The sequence below is a fragment of the Castanea sativa genome, chromosome 4 (assembly GCF_040712315.1).
Source record: "Castanea sativa cultivar Marrone di Chiusa Pesio chromosome 4, ASM4071231v1".
Classification (NCBI taxonomy): domain Eukaryota; kingdom Viridiplantae; phylum Streptophyta; class Magnoliopsida; order Fagales; family Fagaceae; genus Castanea; species Castanea sativa.
This window is the reverse complement of record NC_134016.1, coordinates 39047679-39066923: the sequence shown is the minus strand read 5'-3', so window position 1 is coordinate 39066923 and position 19245 is coordinate 39047679. Positions and strand designations below refer to the sequence as shown.

General features: G+C 38.7%; 2 protein-coding genes and 1 pseudogene across 2 annotated transcripts; all 3 read left to right on the top strand.

The window, feature by feature from the left end:
• Window positions 1–432: 432 nt before the first annotated feature.
• On the top strand, window positions 433–1447 carry LOC142631268 ((-)-isopiperitenol/(-)-carveol dehydrogenase, mitochondrial-like; annotated as a pseudogene).
• Window positions 1448–6439: 4992 nt separating this feature from the next.
• On the top strand, window positions 6440–10679 carry LOC142631267 ((-)-isopiperitenol/(-)-carveol dehydrogenase, mitochondrial-like). Its single transcript, XM_075805397.1, has 2 exons — window positions 6440–6806; window positions 9671–10679. Exons 1-2 carry the CDS (start codon window positions 6668–6670, stop codon window positions 10465–10467), a joined length of 936 nt encoding a protein of 311 aa, XP_075661512.1. The 5' UTR covers window positions 6440–6667; the 3' UTR covers window positions 10468–10679.
• Window positions 10680–16069: 5390 nt separating this feature from the next.
• Window positions 16070–18714, top strand: LOC142632870 (uncharacterized). Its single transcript, XM_075807190.1, has 2 exons — window positions 16070–16173; window positions 18321–18714. Exons 1-2 carry the CDS (start codon window positions 16070–16072, stop codon window positions 18712–18714), a joined length of 498 nt encoding a protein of 165 aa, XP_075663305.1.
• The last annotated feature ends 531 nt before the right edge of the window (window positions 18715–19245 follow it).

Here is a 19245-nt window from a genome sequence, read left to right as displayed (position 1 = left end):
AGAGAGAGTAGGCAAAGGGTATAGGCCTTTCAGTCCAATCGCCCATATGGATAAGGGTCCGTTTGGATAGAGCTTATTGCTGAAAACTGAAAACTGAAAACACTGTACCAAAATAATTTTTAAATGTGTGAATAGTGCCGTGGGTCCCATTTTTAATTTTAAAAAATCTGAAAAGTGAAGTTTGTGGGAACAGGACATGACCCACAAATTTGCTGAAAGTCAACAAAATCGGCTACTGTTCATGCACAGTAGCATGAACAGTAGCCGCTTCTCCTGTGAAACGCGTGAAGCAGCAGAAAAAAAAAAAAAAAAAAAAAACGCTGAACGCAGACGCTTCTTTTTTCATCCGTATCCAAACTCAGCCTAAAGAGGAGATGCTCTTTCATTCATATTAAAGTTAATAGTCCTTTAGTACTATCTGATTTGTAATATATGGGACCAGAGTGGTTGGCATAGTATCACATAGAAAGGTTTTCATTAACTGGTTCACTCCCCTAATTGACACAAACAAAATGACAGACTCCACACCATCAAACAAGAAGCTCCAAGGCAAGGTGGCCATAATCACCGGAGGTGCAAGCGGCATGGGCGAGGCCACGGCGCGCCACTTCGCCGCTCACGGCGCAAGAGCCGTCGTCATCGCCGACGTCCAAGACGAGAAGGGCCAAAACGTCGCCGCATCTATCGGTCCCAACATATGCACCTATGTCCACTGCGATGTCAGTGACGAGGATCAGGTTAAAACGTTAGTAGACACCACGGTCAATACGTACGGACGCCTCGACATCATGTTCAGCAACGCGGGCATGGCTCGAGCGACGCACACGTGCGACCAGAGCGTGTTGGACATGGAGTTGTCTGCTTACGACAAGCTCATGGCGGTGAACGCGCGTGGAATGGTAGCGTGTGTGAAGCACGCGGCGAAGGCTATGGTTGAAGGGCGCGTGAGGGGGAGCATTGTTTGCACGACGAGCGTGGCGGCGAGTATTGGCTGCCCCAACTACGTCGACTACGTGATGTCGAAGCATGCTGTGTTGGGGTTGGTGAGGTCTGCGAGCTTGCAGCTGGGCGCGTATGGGATACGCGTGAATTGTGTTACACCAGGTGCGGTTGGGACGCCACTGCTCAAAGACATGTTTGGGTGTGAAAATGATGAGCAGGCAGATAAGGTGGTAGAGTCATGTTCCATCCTGAAAGGTGGGATGCTGCGACCCAAAAATGTGGCGGACGCTGTGGTGTTTCTTGCTTCTGAGGATTCGGAGTTTGTCACAGGGCATAATCTGGTGGTGGATGCTGGGTTTTCTGTCAAAGTAGGCTAAAGATCCATTAGAAGCACACTTGTGTGAGTTCTGTCACAAAGATTTTAGAATTTTCCATCTTTGTCTATGTGTTGTGCTCGTAATTGAGTGTTCTAGTGTTGATTATCGAAAATAATAGAGGTGTTTTGGTAAAGTTTTAGTACTAGTTTTTATTCAAAATCGGGAATGCTCTAGTAGTGGTTCTATTTTTCCCATTCAAATGTGGATGCTTTGAGTTTTGGACTGGTCATGACTTGTGGCTGTGGGACACAGACGTAACATTGGTATTTGGCTTTGTGATCATGCGTAAACATTTTAAACATAGGAATTGGGAAACGTAATCACAAAGATAAATGAAGAGGCATCTTCAACAGACAGCAGCAATATTCATCGAAAAGGAAATAATGTTTACATGACCTTTTTACTGTTTGAGAATTCAAGCGAATAAAAGATACTGTTTAAGAACACGCTTTATATTCACAAGTTTTTGCTCTCTATTTATGCGAGGGGAAGCCACTATCCTCAAGATGAAGCTGAAGCAGTTACTTGAACTATACAACAGGTATTTAATCACAACATTAATTAGGCCACAATGGAAAGTGAAGAATTTTTTTTAATCTTGAATTTAAAACTCAAAATATTGGTCAAAAATCAAAATATCTACCACTCAACTGTTTTTTTTTTTTTTTTTAAAGGAGACATCAATGGTATAAATCCTCTTCTCCTAATTGTTGAATTATATATATATAAAATAAAATAAAAAATTTAAAACACATGAAGAGACCTTCTCCCAAAAAAAGAGATATGACTAGCTCAATTTTTCATTAAGGATAAATATTAGTGCACATAAGTCATGATTTCATGAGTTTATGAAATATGCATTGTGTAACACATCAATGTGAAGTGTGACTAAACACATCATTTATTCCCCCCACCCAACCAAATACACTTAAAAAAAGTTTCCATTTTCATTTTCTCTCCAAAATTTTCTATCCACCCTATTTCATCTCCAAACAAATACATCTATAGAGTGACCATCGCATTAAAAGTGTGCAAGTGGTTAAAAATAATATTATTAAAAGTTCATTAAAACAATATTTTTTTTTCTATAATAAATTACTCATGTGCCGTGACCATTTATCAATTTAGAGAATGAAATTTAAACTATAACCGTCATATCTTGAATATGAGGAAAGGGAGAAATATTCATAGCAATGAGAAGCCAACGGAGGAGCCTATGGCTTATCAAAAAAAAAAAAAAAAAAAAAACCTGAGGAGCCTATATAGATCTATAAGAGCATCTCCAGCAGTATAGGTAAAGGCAAAATATTGTCTATAATAGAGAATGAGACTATAAAAATAGTCTCCAATGGCTTCTCTATACTTGGTTTTTTTTTTTTTTTGCTCATGAAGTCGTTCATCAAATCTGATGAACCACTGTACATTAGCAATTGAATTTTTTTGATTAAAAAATTATACAAACTTTCTCTCTCCTCTGGATTTTTTTTTCTTTCTCTCATTCTCTCTGTTGCTTCTTTTTTTCTCTCATCTTCATTGCTTCTTTCATTTTCTTTTCTTTTTCTCTCATCTTCATTGCTTCTTTTTTTCTCTAATCTCCGTTGCTTCTTTTTTTTTTTTTTCTCTCGTCTCCGTTGCTTCTTTTTTTCTCTCATTCTCTCTGTTTCTTCTCAGAGAGAGAGAGAGAGAGAGAGAGAGAGCTGGAGAAAAAAAAAGGGAGAATGAGCTCTAGAATGATCTTGAACGTGAGGGAGAAAAAGAAAAAAGAAGAAGGGGTGGGGTGGGTAGAGATAGGTGGACAGGTGTGTGGAGGAGAAAAACAAGAAAAAAGGAAATGAAAACGTGGGTGGATGAGAATGAAGGGAATGAAAGGAAAAATAATATAAAAAATAAAAAATCTTAATTGAGAAATGTTACCATAATATTTTCACAATAAATTTTAAGTAATAGATTGTTATTAGTTAATATTGTGAAGTAAAAAAATAACTTCAGCGACGAGTTTAAATCAGAACTAGTAACAACTTTTCACATAAGATTTTAATGTGATTCTTGTGAAAGTATTACGAAAAATATTGTGAATATAACAATTTTTATTGAAAAATATAATTGTCGAAACTGAATATAGGAAGGATAAATGATGATAAAAAAAAAATAGAATAAAGAATGAATGAAGAAATAATATTTAAATGAGATAGAGAATGTGATAGAGAATCTATTGGAAAGTGCATTTGAAAAAGTGGGTAGTTAATAGCTAAAAGTCACTGTTTACTCTCTAAACAGTACAAAAATTTGATGAATCTATTGGAGATGCTCTAAGTTACAGTATCTCTAGCAGATTCTCCAAAATTTTGTACTATTTGGAGAGTGAACAATTACTTTTACCTTTTAACTACCTACTTTCTCAAATACAATTTTCAACAGATTCTCTATGTTTTATCTATCCCATTTAAATATTATTTCTTCATTCTTTTTTTAATCATTCTTTGTTTATCTTTTCAATCTTCCTTCATTTATTTATAATGATTATATTTTTTCAAATACCCAACAATCATATTTTTAAATTCTCCCAATGGTAATATTTTTAAAATTTTCCTAATGATATTTTTTAACAAATCTCGTAAAGCATTTGTGGTAATGATATAGTGAGTTGTAGGTCATCTAATTTTAACTAGAAATTATTCTAAAAAAATTAACTAAAAATGTTACATTCGCAATATTTTGCACAATACTTTCACAGTAAATCCTATGTGATAAGTTGTTGCTATTTTTAATTTGAACTCACTAGTCACCACTGAATTTTTTTTTTTTCTCACCAATAATAGCCAATAAAAATATACCACTTAAAATTTATTATGAAAATATTGTGGTAGAGTTTCTTAATTTTAATTTCTTATTCTTTATTTTATTTTCCCCTTATTTCTTTATTTTTTTCATCCATGCAATTTCTTCTTTTCTTTCTCCCCCCCCTTTTTTTCTCCTCCATAAATACCCTTACTCTTTTCTTTTTTCATTCTTTCCTCTTTTTTTCCCCACCACTTCCTCCAAACTCCATAACATACCAGAGCTCCCTCCCTCTCTCTCTCTCTCTCTCTCTCACCACTTCGTCCAAACTAGAGCTCTCTCTTTCTTTCTTTCTCTCTCTCACAAACAAAGATCGCTGGTGGATAACTTGTCCTCTCCACCACCACTCGTCCTCCTCCCCGCATCGTCACCCATCTTCGCCACAAGAGCGATTGCCCTTGCTGTTCACAACCCCTCACCATTCACAACTTGTTCCCCAACTTCTTGCTCGACAAGCTTCCTTCTCCACTAAATCCTAATTCACTTTGGAATTTTGCATTCACTACTCCTAATAATGGTTTGGATTAATTTAGTGTATGACAGATTGATGCTTATAAACAAGTTCTGATTGCCTTGTAATGTGGCCAATTTTGCTTAATTTATAGCTAATTAATAATTAAATTGAATTGGATTCAAGTGCTTTGCTATAATCTCTTTTCTCTTCTCTATATCAAATAAATTTCAGAGGTAAGTGAGGAAAACAGTTTCGAATTATCATTGACTATGCCTGATACTTTACAATCGAACACAACATCAAAATCGAAACTTTCACAATAAACCACCAAGTAAATCACCAAAAAATAACAAACCCAATAATCAAAATAACAAAAAAACCCAAAATTTCCAAACTTGAATCAATGAAATAAATCACACACAAAAAGGGGGTCAAAATTTCGAACCAGAGCAACAACAGCTGCAACCGACATCCCAAGAGGGAGAGCGATGGTGTCCACATTGCTGACATTACGAGGCGGCGCTGCACCAAACAGAGGCCTAGGGTTTCGGTGTCTGAGAACCACGCGCGTGCTCGAAGATGATGAGGATGAACATGAAGACGAGGAATGGTTATCATGATCTTTTGATACCCTTTTCTTGTTGTTCTTCATGATCAACATAATCTTTTACATGACTATTAAGGTTAACAATAATTAAAAGTTAGAAGACTGAAATGAAAAAACTGAAAGTTAGAAGACTGAAATGAAAAAGACTGAAAGTTAGAAGGTTAGTTTTGGATATTTGCCAAGTTATATTTTCCTAATCAACTATACTCATTTCTTGGCAACTCATGAGTGGGTAAACCATTATGACCTCACCCTCGGTTGTAAGATACCATAGCCACCAAAACTCTAGTCTTCACTCATATATGCAGAGTGAACTAAAAATCTGAAGTGGCACACTGCTATTGGAGAGTGTAAATAGGAACGGTTAGAATTCAAACCATATGAGTTCCTCAAGGGGGAAAAAATAATTCAAACTATAATAATATTAATATTTCCTATTGGACTATCTCCCATATCTTCTGTCCTTTGCAGGTGGTATCAAGGCTGACTTAAGGTATTGTGGGGCTTAAGTCGACAACTTTAGGTGAGGTCTATTTTTATACTTTAAATATTAATAGAATATTTATTTAACTTTTTTTTTTTCATTTAGTGTAAGTTTGGATAGCAATGCGTTTGCCTTTTTTCTGTGGGTCATGTGTACTGTTCACGGAACCCGCAAGTACGGAATTCAACAAAAATAACTTTAAAACTAAGTCCCATGGAATCATTAATACATTTAAAAATCATTTTGCTACAGTATTTTCAGTTTTCAGTAATAAGCAGTACCCAAATAGACCCTTAAAATCTATTTTTTTAGAAAAAAAATTTCAAATTAAAATGAACCCTTCGCATTACTCAATGACTATACAATTAAAATAAACACTATTTATTGAATGAAGTAACCAAATACTAAAAAATTATGATTGAAAAGTTTAATAAAGCTATATATATATATATTTTAGAATATTAAATATTTTAACACACACACAAGGGGAGAAAGTTTTAAAGAAACTAACAATGGTGTATATCCAAAAAAGCCTAACTCTTGGATCAAGGACAGACCTAAGTGGGGGCTATGGGGCTCGGGCCCCCTTGGGCCCAAGAAAAAAAAAATTAAGCAGCTAAAATTTTCAAAAATAAATAAAAATAAAAAAGGGCTTGGGCCCCCCTTAGTTTTTAGCTCGGGCCCCCTCCCAAAAATCATGAATCCCTATCCCATCATCCAGCTAGCCCAAGAGCTCATGACCCATGTAAATTTGGAAAAAAAAAAAAAAAAAACTCAGCTCTTAGCAGTCCAAAACCAAACGGAGAAAGCAAAAAACGAAGGAAAAAAAAAGAAAAAAAGAAAGAAAGGAAAGTGAGATTGTGAAAGCACTGAGAGGCGAGATAGAGAGAAAGAGAGGCAAGACAGAGAGTACTCAGAGACCCAGTCACCCACCCTATGACGCCGCCACCCATGCCCACGCTGTGATGCTTGCGAGACCCATCTTGATCTTGCTACCCAGTACCCACGCCGGCAAGACCCACGCGAGACCCACTTGCCGCCGCCGCCACCGGTTGCTCGATCTGCCCAGCCCAGCTTCGTTGCTCCAACCTTCACAGTTCATAGGTAGTTACTCTTATCTTTTCCTTCAAAACCTAATAAAATGTTTGTGATATGAGAATCTGAGATTCATAGAAACTGTGCTTGTGCCTTGTGGACTTGTGGTGTTTCATGTTTGTGTTTTTACTGATGAGTGATGAACTGAATTGATTGTGATTGACTGATTGTGAATTGAATTTGTGCTGGTGTGGTGTTTTTTTTTGTTTGTCCTTTTGGCTTTGTGACGTTGTCACTCTATGTTTGGGACTCTCTCTCTTGTATTAGAGAGAGAGAGAGAGAGAGAGAGAGAGTTTGTAGTTGTAGAGATTGGTTTTTTCTTTGTTGACTGGTAGTTGGGCATAATAGAGACAATTGGAGTTGGGCAATGGACAAGTGACAGAAAAAACAAAGGTAAAGTTAAAGAAAAGTTGTTAGTGTCGGTAGTGGGATTCATTGGGTTAGTGGGTCAGTATTAGAAAGATGGAGACAACGCAAAGACATAAATAAAGGCAGACCAAGGATAAAAAAAAAATCATATAATATAGAAAATTGTCACACAAATTTAAGAAAATAACGGAGATTCTTATATGATTATTATTTTATTTGTAGATCATGAAAAAATCAACTACAATGCTTGATTTTTTCAAAAGAAAAGGTTCAACTTCAAATTTTTCCAAAATCAACGTGGAATTGCCAACAACTAATGTTGCTATTCTAATACTAGAAAATGTGGACGCATGTTCTAATTCTAGAAAATATGAATTTCCCAATTCCGGAAAATGTATCTTAATATATAAAGAAATAATGATTTTTGGGTATTTGTTTTGATTGATAGTTTATTAATACTATATAGATGCATATTTCAAAATTTTTTTCCGCTTATCTCCGCCCGCCCCCCCAGCTTGAAATCCTAGCTCCGTCCCTATGTTGGATACACAACACATGCTTTAAACTAGTAGTGCTATATATTTGATATTTTTAAATAGAATTTGAATATAAATTTATTTACTAGTGTAAGATTAATGAGTTCTGTGAGGACCAAAAACTCATAAAATCAACTTCCAAACGTTACTGCTGCTTTATTCATTTAAGAGTCCTCATACAATACATTTGGTAGAGAGGGTTCAACAACAAAAAGCCCTCATTCGTAGTCTTTTGATTCCTATTTATACTATTCTCTGTTTTCATCGTAGCCTTACACCTTGCAATCTGCGGTCCTTTTCCCGTGACACTTGTCCGTCGGCAATGGAACAAGATTCCACTTTGCATCCCGCACTGTTCAGGTCATGTCCACATTAATGCGACGGATAGAGATGATGCTTGCTAATTAATGCGGCCAGAATGGTTGTTGCCAAGCATTTAATGCAACCTTCCAAATCAGCCTAATACATCCAGATATTTGTAACATGTCCTTTATGTAGTTATCGTCCACGCCACCTCATCTTTGGGCACACCCGGAGAGACCTCATCTTTCATTCTAAATGTTGGCCTTTCTTTCTTCGGGTCCTCGGGTTCTTAGGTCCTCAGGTCCTTACAAGTTCTTTTACATTTGTGTGAGAGATTAAATGATTGACCCATCCAATGAAAACATTTTTCTTTAACTAGATTTTCTTTGATAAAAAAACTATTTTTTATTTATCGGTGAATATTTAGAGCTTAATTATTACTTCTATTGGTACAAAATATCTTTATTGTTAAAAATTTAGGGGCATTTTTTCATTGAATGCCTTAGGCAATTGCCTATTTAGCTCACCCATTGGGCGGGCACTGGGTGGTATCTGCATTCCGTTAAACTAATATTCTTTCCTTTGTGGGTGATATCTGCATTCCATGCTATTACAGAGCTGGATCTTCACATGCTCGAAAGGTCAGCAAAATATATATTAACCCATAATTTCTTTCTAGTAAAGGATGCAAAGGAACCTATACAATATTAAGTTAGATCAAATTATATTAATACCTAACACCAATAAGTATTTCATACATGTCATTTTTTTTATCTAATATATTAAGTATGTGTTTGGATTGGTGTCCACGGTGCTGCGCATGCGTTTTCCTTTTTTTTTTTGACGTATGCATTTCACGTGAGAGTGTCTGTCAATGGGTCCCATTCACTGTGCACAACCCACCAGTTCTTTGACAATCCAAATTTTCACTGGAATGACACTATTCAGTGGGTCTCGTGTACTGTTCACGGGACCTACAAACTTCTTTATTCAACACATTTTTCATTAAAAATGGGTCCTACAGTATTATTTATACATTTAAAAATTATTTTGTTACAATATTTTCAGTTTTTAGCAAAATAAGCTGTATTTAAACGGAATCTTAAACTCAATACATTTTTTTGCCCGGCTCTTTATTATAAGTAGTTTTATGAGAGTAGTCAGGTGGCGTTTGGATCCAACTTATGTGCGTCTGCGTTTTCTTCAGCGCGTTTTCTCCTCTTTTTTTTTTTCCTGTTGCTGCGCAAAAATGGGTGTTACGGCTACTGTTCATGAACAGTAGCCGCAACTTTTGACCAATTCAACTGTGAACAGTGCACCATGTACTGTTCATAGGATCCACAAATTTCATAGCAAATTTTTTATTAAAAATAGGTCGTACGGCACTATTCACACATTTAAAAATTATTTTACTACAATGTTTTCAGTTTTTAGTTTCAGTAAAATAAGTTCTATCTAAATGGACCCTCAATCCTCGTTCCCATACTTTAGACTTTTGTACGCATACACGACAACCTTTCTTAATCGGGAGCAGTTGTTTAATAGTACTATATAACAATTAACAAGTGGAAGATTAAATATAATGCAATGAGTTGTGTTCTTAGCAACTTTTGACATAACAACGGTATTCAATCACCTGATTAACGCAAACAAACGAAATGACAGACTCCACAGGCACAGCTCCAAAGTGCAAGCTCCAAGGCAAGGTGGCTATAATCACTGGCGGAGCAAGCGGCATGGGCGAGGCCACGGCGCGGCACTTTGCCACTCACGGCGCAAGAGCCATTGTCATCGCAGACGTCCAAGAAGAGAAGGGCCAAAACGTCGCTGCATCTATCGGCCCCAACATATGCACCTATGTCCACTGCGATGTCAGCGACGAGGAACAGGTGAAGACATTGGTAGACTCCACAGTCAATACGTACGGATGCCTCGACATCATGTTTAGCAACGCGGGCATGGCTCGAGCGACCCACACGTGCGATCAGACCGTGTTGGACGTAGACTTGTCGGCTTACGACAAGCTCATGGCGGTGAACGCGCGTGGGATGGTGGCGTGCGTGAAGCACGCGGCGAAGGCGATGGTGGAAGGGCGCGTGAGGGGTAGCATAATTTGCACAGCGAGCATGGCGGCGAGTATGGGTACGGACAGGTTTGTTGACTACGTGATGTCAAAGCATGCAGTGTTGGGGTTGGTGAGGTCTGCGAGCTTGCAAGTGGGTTCATATGGGATACGCGTGAATTGTGTTTCACCAGGGGCAATTGGGACGCCATTGCTGAAGGATATGTTGGGGTTTGAAAATGATGAGGAGGTAGATAAGGTGGTAGAGTTGAGTTCGAACTTGAAAGGTGGGGTGTTGAGGCCCAAAAATGTGGCAGACGCTGTGGTATTTCTTGCTTCTGAAGATTCCCAGTTTGTAACTGGCCATAATTTGGTGGTAGATGCTGGGTTTAGAGTTTAGAGTTAGCTAAGGACACACTAGCCCCCTGTTACTCTATATGTTTGTATCTTTGTGTGTTGTGTCCTAGGCTATTATTCGTTTGTTGCTTCACAGTTTTTTTTTGTTTGTTTGTTTGTTTGATAAGGTTGCTTCACAGTTGGTTATTGCCCAGAATAGATCGCAATGATTGTAATAATGACCCAAATAATTAGACCATCTTGCTATTTTCCCCCCATGATTCATTTTTGTATAAATATGTTCGTTTATTATTGGGAAGATCCATTCGATGAGAGATGACAGAAATGATCGAAGTAGGCTATGCCTATGAGCCTTAATCCTTTAAAGAAAAAGCATGGGCCTTGAACCTAATCCGCGATACAAGAGATACACGGGGCATAATCGCATTCCATGATGTGGATAAGAGGTAGAACCGTAGAAGTTCTCTTTGGATAGAATTTAAAAATTGAAAATAGTGTAGCAAAATAATTTTTAAATGTGTGAATAGTTGTGAGACCTATTTTTAATATATTTTTTTGAATAAAATGATTGTGGGTCCCATAAACCGTGCTGAAAAGTAACTTTGTCTTCTGCACAGAGTAATCGCGTAAATGAACAGTACCAATAAATGAACAGTACTAATTACTGGTCATAAGCGCTGAAAAAAAAAAGAAAAAGAAAGAAGAGAACGCAAACCTGACAACCAAAATGTGAATCCAAAGGGGCACAAATTATTGTGCCCAATACATGATGTTAAAAATTGAGAGGAAAAAAAATAAAAAAACATGTCTTGTCAAGTGTCAACCCATTCCAAAAGTGTGACAAAAAATGTGAGACGTAAATCCAACACATTAGGTATGAGGAATTTTAAGCAAATGACTGATTAAAATGGTAGGATTAAATTTTTTTGTTTGTTTGTTTTAGAGTATATTTGGTATATTGTAATAAGCACTCTAATATGTAATACATATTCTTATAGTTTAGGCTATTCTGTACTTTTGTTATATTTTTATTATATGGAATAGTTATTTCTTATGAATAGCTATTTATTAAAATAAAAACAATTATTCCTCTTTAAAATGATTGTAATAGTTATCCCTTATTAGGTATAATAATTTATAAAATTAACATATTTTTAAATAAACAAATTTTCCCTATATACATAGTAATTATGAAAATAAAAAATCATCAAAAAACAACTTCTCTCTCAAATTTAAAAAATATTAATTTCCAAAAACTATAATTATATAAAGGATTTCTTAAAATAGATTTTAAATTTTATTCTAATGTTCAAACTTATGAATATATTTAGTCATTTTATTATAACATATTTTATTTTCAGTAATAAAAATTACTGTCCTTGTTTAAATCCACGTTAAGTTTAGCAAACCTACTCTTACTTTATAAAATAGGGTTGATGCACTGTGACTTGCCCAACAATTTGTGCCATAGGACATGAGAAAAAAAATACATGTGTACAGTTTGAGTCTGTTTGGATACCGCGCATTTTGCTGAAATTGAAAACTTATTGCTAAAAATACTGTAGATAAAGGTAAAAATTAGTTGAAATAGTATAATGAAGCTTATGAATAGTACCAAAAAGTGCAGCGAGCATGGACGGAGCCATTCATGGACATTGCCCCCCTAATTTTTTTTAAAAAAAGAATATAATTATATAACTATATATTTAGGTACTAATTTTAGCAACTTCATTCAATAAAATTACATTTTATCCCCCTTATTGATCATTATAAAAGAAATGCTACAATTACAAACTTTTTTACAATATTTTTATAGATTATTGAAGTAGCAAATTTTTACTGGTCTGCATCTAGGTCCACCACTTACATCCTTTTTTTACTTACTAATAACCACTAATCACAACAAAAATTTTCAAACAAATTTGTAGATCTAGTATTTTCTTCCTTTTAAAGTCCATAAAAAAAATTTATAGATCTAAAATCCAAAAAAAAAAAAGAAAATATTAGCCTAACAACAAAAATTACCAATAGGCAATAGCAAAGCTAAAAAAAAAAAAAATTGAGACTAATCAACCAGTTTTACAAAAAACAAACAACTTAGCCCTTTAAAAAAACTTAATACAAAATAATTTTGTCCTTATCAACAATAGGCATACTCTACACACCCATAAAAAAAATTACTAAAAGAAAACATTTGTTGGCTAAGCAATAGAGCCAAAGCCGAAGCTACTGTATATACCTAACAATAAAACCGCCCCTCTAACTCTAAGTTCTGGCTCCACCCCTGGCAGTGAGACCCATAAATTGTAATAAAAATAAGTTAAATAATAAAATAATTTTTAATTTTTGATTGGTATCCAACCACACCCTTTGTTTCATATATATTTCAAAACACATAACGGATTCATTTGCTTAGGTGTTTGAAGATCTGACCAGCCATACAGCACTGATGGGACGTTCCAAGCAGACCAAAGCATGATGTTGGCCTACATTGACATTATACAAATGTATTTATAAAGTATTATAAAACATTGATGTTATGATTGAATAGTAATAAAATTTAAGTAATGTTACATGGACAATATTTTTATAATTTTTTTCATAATTTTTGATGTAATTTATTGTGATTGAAGTAACAATATTTTCACTTGAATTCAACATTGACATTGTTTTTTAAATTTTTTTAAATTTTTAAATTTGATATTTATAAAAATTGGAGAGGGGAATTTGGATCATGGATCTCCTTAAGCATGAGAGCAAGTAATATCATTGAACTACAAAACTTTTATCATCACTTGTCTATAATATGATGGGATATGATAAAATGCAACTCCAATATCGTCCATGAAGGTCATCCAGGACAAGACCAAGAAAGCGAAGGTGGTGAACCTTGTCCTGGTAAACCTCATCCATGAGGACCATGGTCATCCAAGACAAGACCAGGAAAGCGAAGGTGGTAAGAACCTCGTCCTAGTAAACCTCGTCCATGAGGACCATGGTCGTCCAAGAGAAGACCAGGAAAGCAAAGGTGGTAAGAACCTCGTCCTGGTAACCCTTAACCCTCGTCCATGAGGACCATGGTCATCCAGGACAAGACCAGGAAAGCGAAGGTGGTAAGAACCTCGTCCTGGAAACCCTCGTCCTGATAAACCTCGTTTTTAGAGGAACAACCTTCCTTGGAAGAAAGGTACGCTCGACAAGAGGACCCCTGAACGAGTCCAAGACACTTAGGAAATTCTTGAGTATGTACAACAACTCATTATCACACGCATAACTTCCAGTGACCGTTTTATGAGAAAAATATAACTCCTAAACAGTTGTGGAAGTTATTCCTGAACCCTCGCACCTCCTCAAATCCAGGGGAAGTTACAAGTCTAATAACTGCTTTTAGGACACTAAATAAACACTCATTCAGATCAGACAAAAGGTACATTTTTACTTCTCCCAAAAAGTTAGAACTCCAAAAATAAAGAGAGAAAACTAACTTTGTCATCGGAGGGTTCTTGGCCGGCGACCCCGGTCACCTTTGATTTCTTTTCTTTCTTTTTCAGGCCATCGAGAGAGCAAGTGGTCCTTTCAAGTCCGAAGCATCCAGCCTACTGGTTTTCTTCGCATCATCAGTTGGTGCCGTCTGTGGGAACTGTTTTTTTCGTTCAATTATCTGTTCTGTTTTCAACGATTAGCCTTTCCCAGACAAAAGGCTGAATGGTTCAAACAAGATCAAGAGCTACCAGCCCAGGCCACCAGGAGAGTAGGGATGCTTCTAGTAATCCCCTCCGCGATCGTCAATCAGCGCCTGTCATGCAACCGCCTTCTGTTCAACATATACAATCCATAGCTGCCGCTATGGCAGAGTTGACTCGTCAGAATCAGGAGTTGAACAGGGAGATCAATCTAAGGAGGCAGCGCCTTGATGGGCACGCACAAGGACGAGCCTAGAGTCAGGAAGGTGGAGGAGAAAATGTTGAGCCCGAAAATCAGACAAGGGGTACTGCTTCAAGAAGAGTGCCACACTTGGAGAGGGAGATGGACCAGATGAGAAAAGCCATGGATGAGATGAGGGAGAACATGAGGCGGGCGAACCCAGTGGATGATTTAGTTTACCGAATGGACTCCATTTTCATGGCTTCCATTAACAGTCACCCCCTACCTCCGAAATTCAAAATGCCTTCCTTGGATTCGTATGATGGAAATCGTGACCCGTGTGATTACATTGCTACTTTCAAGACGACCATGCACCTTCAAAGGGTCCTGGACGAGATTATGTGCAGAGCATTCCCTACCACACTTAAGGGACCAGCGCGGGTTTGGTTCAGCAAAATACCCCCAAACTCGGTGGGATCATTTGAAGATTTGAGTAAGTTGTTCGTCAATAATTTCATTGGAGGACAACGCCACAAGCGTTCCTCTTCTAGTTTGCTAACTATAAAGCAAGGGGAAAACGAAAGTTTACGGTCTTTCATTACCCGATTTAATAGAGAAGCCTTGACAATGGATGAAATCGATGACAAGTTATTATTGGCCGCCTTTCACAATGGGGTTAACTCTGACTTGTTCATCCATAAGCTCTATGAGCAGGAACCATAGACTATGGCCGAACTCATCCATTCGGCCCAGAATTTCATGAATGCTGAGGACGCTATCATAGCCAAGAAGAGAAAGAGAGCAGAGCGCTCGGAAGCAGGTCACCAGCGTTACTCAGACCAGGGTCCTTATCCAAAGAAGGCACGGGCAGAAGAGAAAAAAGACAAGTTCCTCAGCGAGAAATCAGCAATACACACCCCTGAATATGGCACTAGAGCAGGTGCTTATGTAGATCAAGGATGATCCATCCTTGAAGTGGTCGGATAAAATGAAAGAAGATCCTAACAATCGCAATAGGAACAAGTATTGCCGCTTTCACAGAGACCACGGGCATGACACTGACAATTGCTTTGATTGAAGCAACAAATAGAGAATCTCATCAGAGAAGGAATTTCCTTGCACGAGACTAGAGAGACGAGAAACTAAAGGCTAAGGTGGAGGAGTCATCATGACCCCCACTAGGAGAGATAAGAGTAATCATCAGAGGAACCTTGACATCGCGGTCATCCAAGTCGTGGAAGACATACTTGAAGGTGGTGCAAAACGTCCTGCTGTCTGGACGACCTCCCAGGACGAGGGAAGCAGATGAGCAGGCCATTACATTCACAGACAAGGATGCAGGACGACTTCACCACCCACATGATGACGCGATAGTCATCACCCTACTCATTGCTGACTACATGACCAGGAGGGTGTTGATAGACAATGGCAGTTCTGCGAACATTTTGTATTACCTCGCCTTCTAGCAAATAAGGCTAGGACGAGATCAGCTTCGACCAGTGAATTCGCCATTGGTGGGATTCAAAGGAATGAAGGTGCAACCAGTAGGTACCATCACATTACCATTGGTGGTTGGAGCGTATCCATAGCAGATAACCAAAGAGGTAAATTTCCTTGTTGTTGATTGTGCATCGTCATATAATGCTATTATTGGAAGACCGACTTTGAATAGTTGGAAGGCAGTAACCTCTACCTACCACTTCTCCATAAAATTCTCGACCAAGCACAGAGTGGGCCAAGTACAAGGAGATCAGTTGGCCGCCAGAGAGTGCTACCTAGCTATGCTGGCAACGAACGAGCATATGCAGGCAATGAGTATAGACAAGAGAAGGATCGCAGCAGAACCCACTGAGGTGTATGAAGACGTCCCTTTGGATGAGAGCAGGTCAGAGAAGTTCACTAGAATTGGAGCGAACATGGAAGAAGGGGCAAAGCATGCTCTGGTCCAGTTTTTGAAGAAAAGCCTTGATGTCTGATAGGGAACTGATTTAGCCTATCTTCGAGTCGTCCATACAGGTCGTCCATAACCCACCTACCACTGTAAACACCCTCAGAAACTTGCCTACAATCACCTCGTCCAGGGAAGCAGAGCTCTGGATGAGGTAAGCACCACCAGAGTGATGCACTCGTCCAGAGTGCCGACAGCCTCATCTTTAAGGAATTCGCCCGTTAGACGAAACAGCCCCTGCGCGTGTGCCAAAGCACACCCAACTAAGGAACTCCAGGACGAGGGTATCATACTTAGGAAAATCTCCGAATAAGACGTGATAATCCCTTATCCCACGCATAACCGCCAGGTATCCGTTGTGGAACAGAAGCATAACTTCCAAACGGTTATGCAAGTTACGTTTGATTCCTACCTCTCCTTGAATCCAGGAGAAGTTCCAATTTTGATAACCGCCTATAGGAACACTATATAAAGGCTGTTTCAGACAAGGCCAAGGTATGTTCATTTATTACTCCAAAAAAGTTGGAACTCAGATAACATAGAGAGAAAAACTAACTTTGCCATCGAAGGGTTTTTGGCCAGCAGCCCCGGTCACCTTTGATTCGCTTTTCTTTCCTTTTCAGGCCGCAGAGAGAACCAGTGGTCCTTTGAAGTCCGAAGCATCCAGCCTACTGATCTTCTTTGCATCATCAATGTCTTTGCATGGAGTCATGAGGACATGCCGGGTATCGATCCAAGTGTCATTACTCACCGTTTGAATGTATGTCCCTACTCCAAACTAGTGCATCAGAGGAAGAGGGTTTTTGCTCCAGAGCGAGACAATGCCATCAAAGAAGAAGTCCAGAAGTTGATTACCGCGGAGTTCATCCGAGAAGTTTATTATCCAGATTGGTTGGCGAACGTAGTCATGGTGAAGAAGGCCAACGGCAAGTGGCGAATGTGCGTGGATTTTACTGACTTAAACAAAGCTTGCCCCAAGGACAGTTATCCATTGCCACTCATTGGCCAGCTGGTGGACTAGACAGCAGGTCACAAGTTGCTGAGTTTCATGGACGCTTTCTCAGGCTACAACCAGATAAAGATGGATAAGGCAGATCAAGAAAAGACCTCATTTATTACTAGCCAAGGGTTGTTTTGCTATAAGGTAATGCCCTTTGGTCTGAAGAACGTAGGGGCGACTTACCAAAGATTGGTTAACCACATGTTCCGTCCTCAAATCGGGCGAAATGTGGAGGTTTTTGTGGATGACATGCTAGTAAAAAGCCTGGACGAGGGAAAGCATTTAGACGACCTTCAAGAGACCTTTGATACACTTCGTTGGTACAACATGAAGCTAAATCCAAGCAAGTGTGCTTTTAGAGTTTCGTCAGGGTAGTTCTTGGGGTTCATGGTTTTGCACAGGGGAATTGAGGCAAATCCAGACAAAATCCAGGTAATACTGAATATGGAACCACCAAAGAACATCAAAGAAGTCTAGTCTCTTACCGGACGAGTTGCCGCCCTTAATAGGTTTGTTTTGAAAGTTACTGACAAGTGTTTGCCATTCTTTAAAGTCCTCAAGAAGGCATTTGAGTGGACGGACAAGTGTCAGAGGGCCTTCCAAGACCTAAAGACTTACCTAATTACAGCACCACTGCTAAGTCCATCTATACTTGGAGAGGAACTATATTTGTATTTGGCGGTGTCCCCACACGCAATAAGCTTGGCGTTGGTTAGGGAAGAAGGGAGGATCCAGAAACCAGTTTATTACACAAGCCGAGGGTTGAGGGGAGTGGAAGGACGATACCCGATGATGGAGAAGCTAGCTTTTGCCTTGATTACGGCTTCTAGGAAGCTGAGGCATTATTTCCAAGCTCATATTATCAATGTCCTGACGGACCATCCTATAAGGAAGGCAATGAACAAATTGGAAGCTGCAAGACGATTAATCCAGTAGGCGGTGGAACTTAGTGAGTTTGATGTCAGATACCTTCCAAGGACCGTGATCAAGGCACAAGCGTTGGCAGATTTCATTGTGGAGTTCACTCCCAGCCAGGACGAGCTAAACAAAGATGAAGGAAATGAAAGATGGGTTATTAATGTAGACGGGTCATCCACACATATGCAGGAGGGATTGGAGTCATACTAAAATCCCTGGAGGGTGACATATTGGAGTACGCAGCCCATTTGCAGTATCAAACCACCAATAACGAAGCTGAGTATGAAGCTCTACTTAAAGGGCTAGAATTGGCTAAGTCCCTAGGGGAGAAATCAATAATAGTCAAAGGGGATTTCCAGCTCGTCATCAACCAAGTGAATGGAATGTGTGATGCTAAGGAGGATAGGATGAAGAAATATCTTAGCAAAGTGAGACAGCTTGTTCAAAAATTTACGGAAGTAAGTTTTGTTCAACTCCCAAGAGAGGAAAATATGGAAACGGATGCCTTAGCGAAAGCAGCTTCGGGAGGAGAAGCTACGGACGCGTACGGCATAATCTAGTACACGCCAAGCATAGACCTCCCAGATATACAAAAAATAGAAGGAAAAGAAAATTGGATGAGTCCAATAGTGATCTACCTTAAAGATGGAAGGCTTCTAGAAGACAAGGATGAAGCTAGGAAGCTAAGGGTCAGAGCAGCCAAGTACGTCCTCATAAACGAAGTCCTCTACAAGTGAGGTTTTTCTCAACCTTACTTAAGGTGCTTGGCTCCAGACGAGTCAAGCAATGTTTTGAAGGAAGTTCATGAAGGAGCATATGGAAATTACTCAAGAGCAAGATCACTTGTCCATAAGGTCGTCCATGCAGGCTACTACTGGCCTACAATGCAAGCAGATGCTAAAGCTTATATCAAGGTGTGTGACCAATGTTAGCGTTATAGCAATGTCTCTAGACATCTGTCGGAGTACCATACCCTAATGATGGCCCCATGGCCCTTCGCGCAATAGGGACTGGATATCCTAAGCCCTTTCCCCACGAGAATCAGACAAATGAAGTTTTTGGTAGTAAGGATTGAACACTTTACCAAGTGG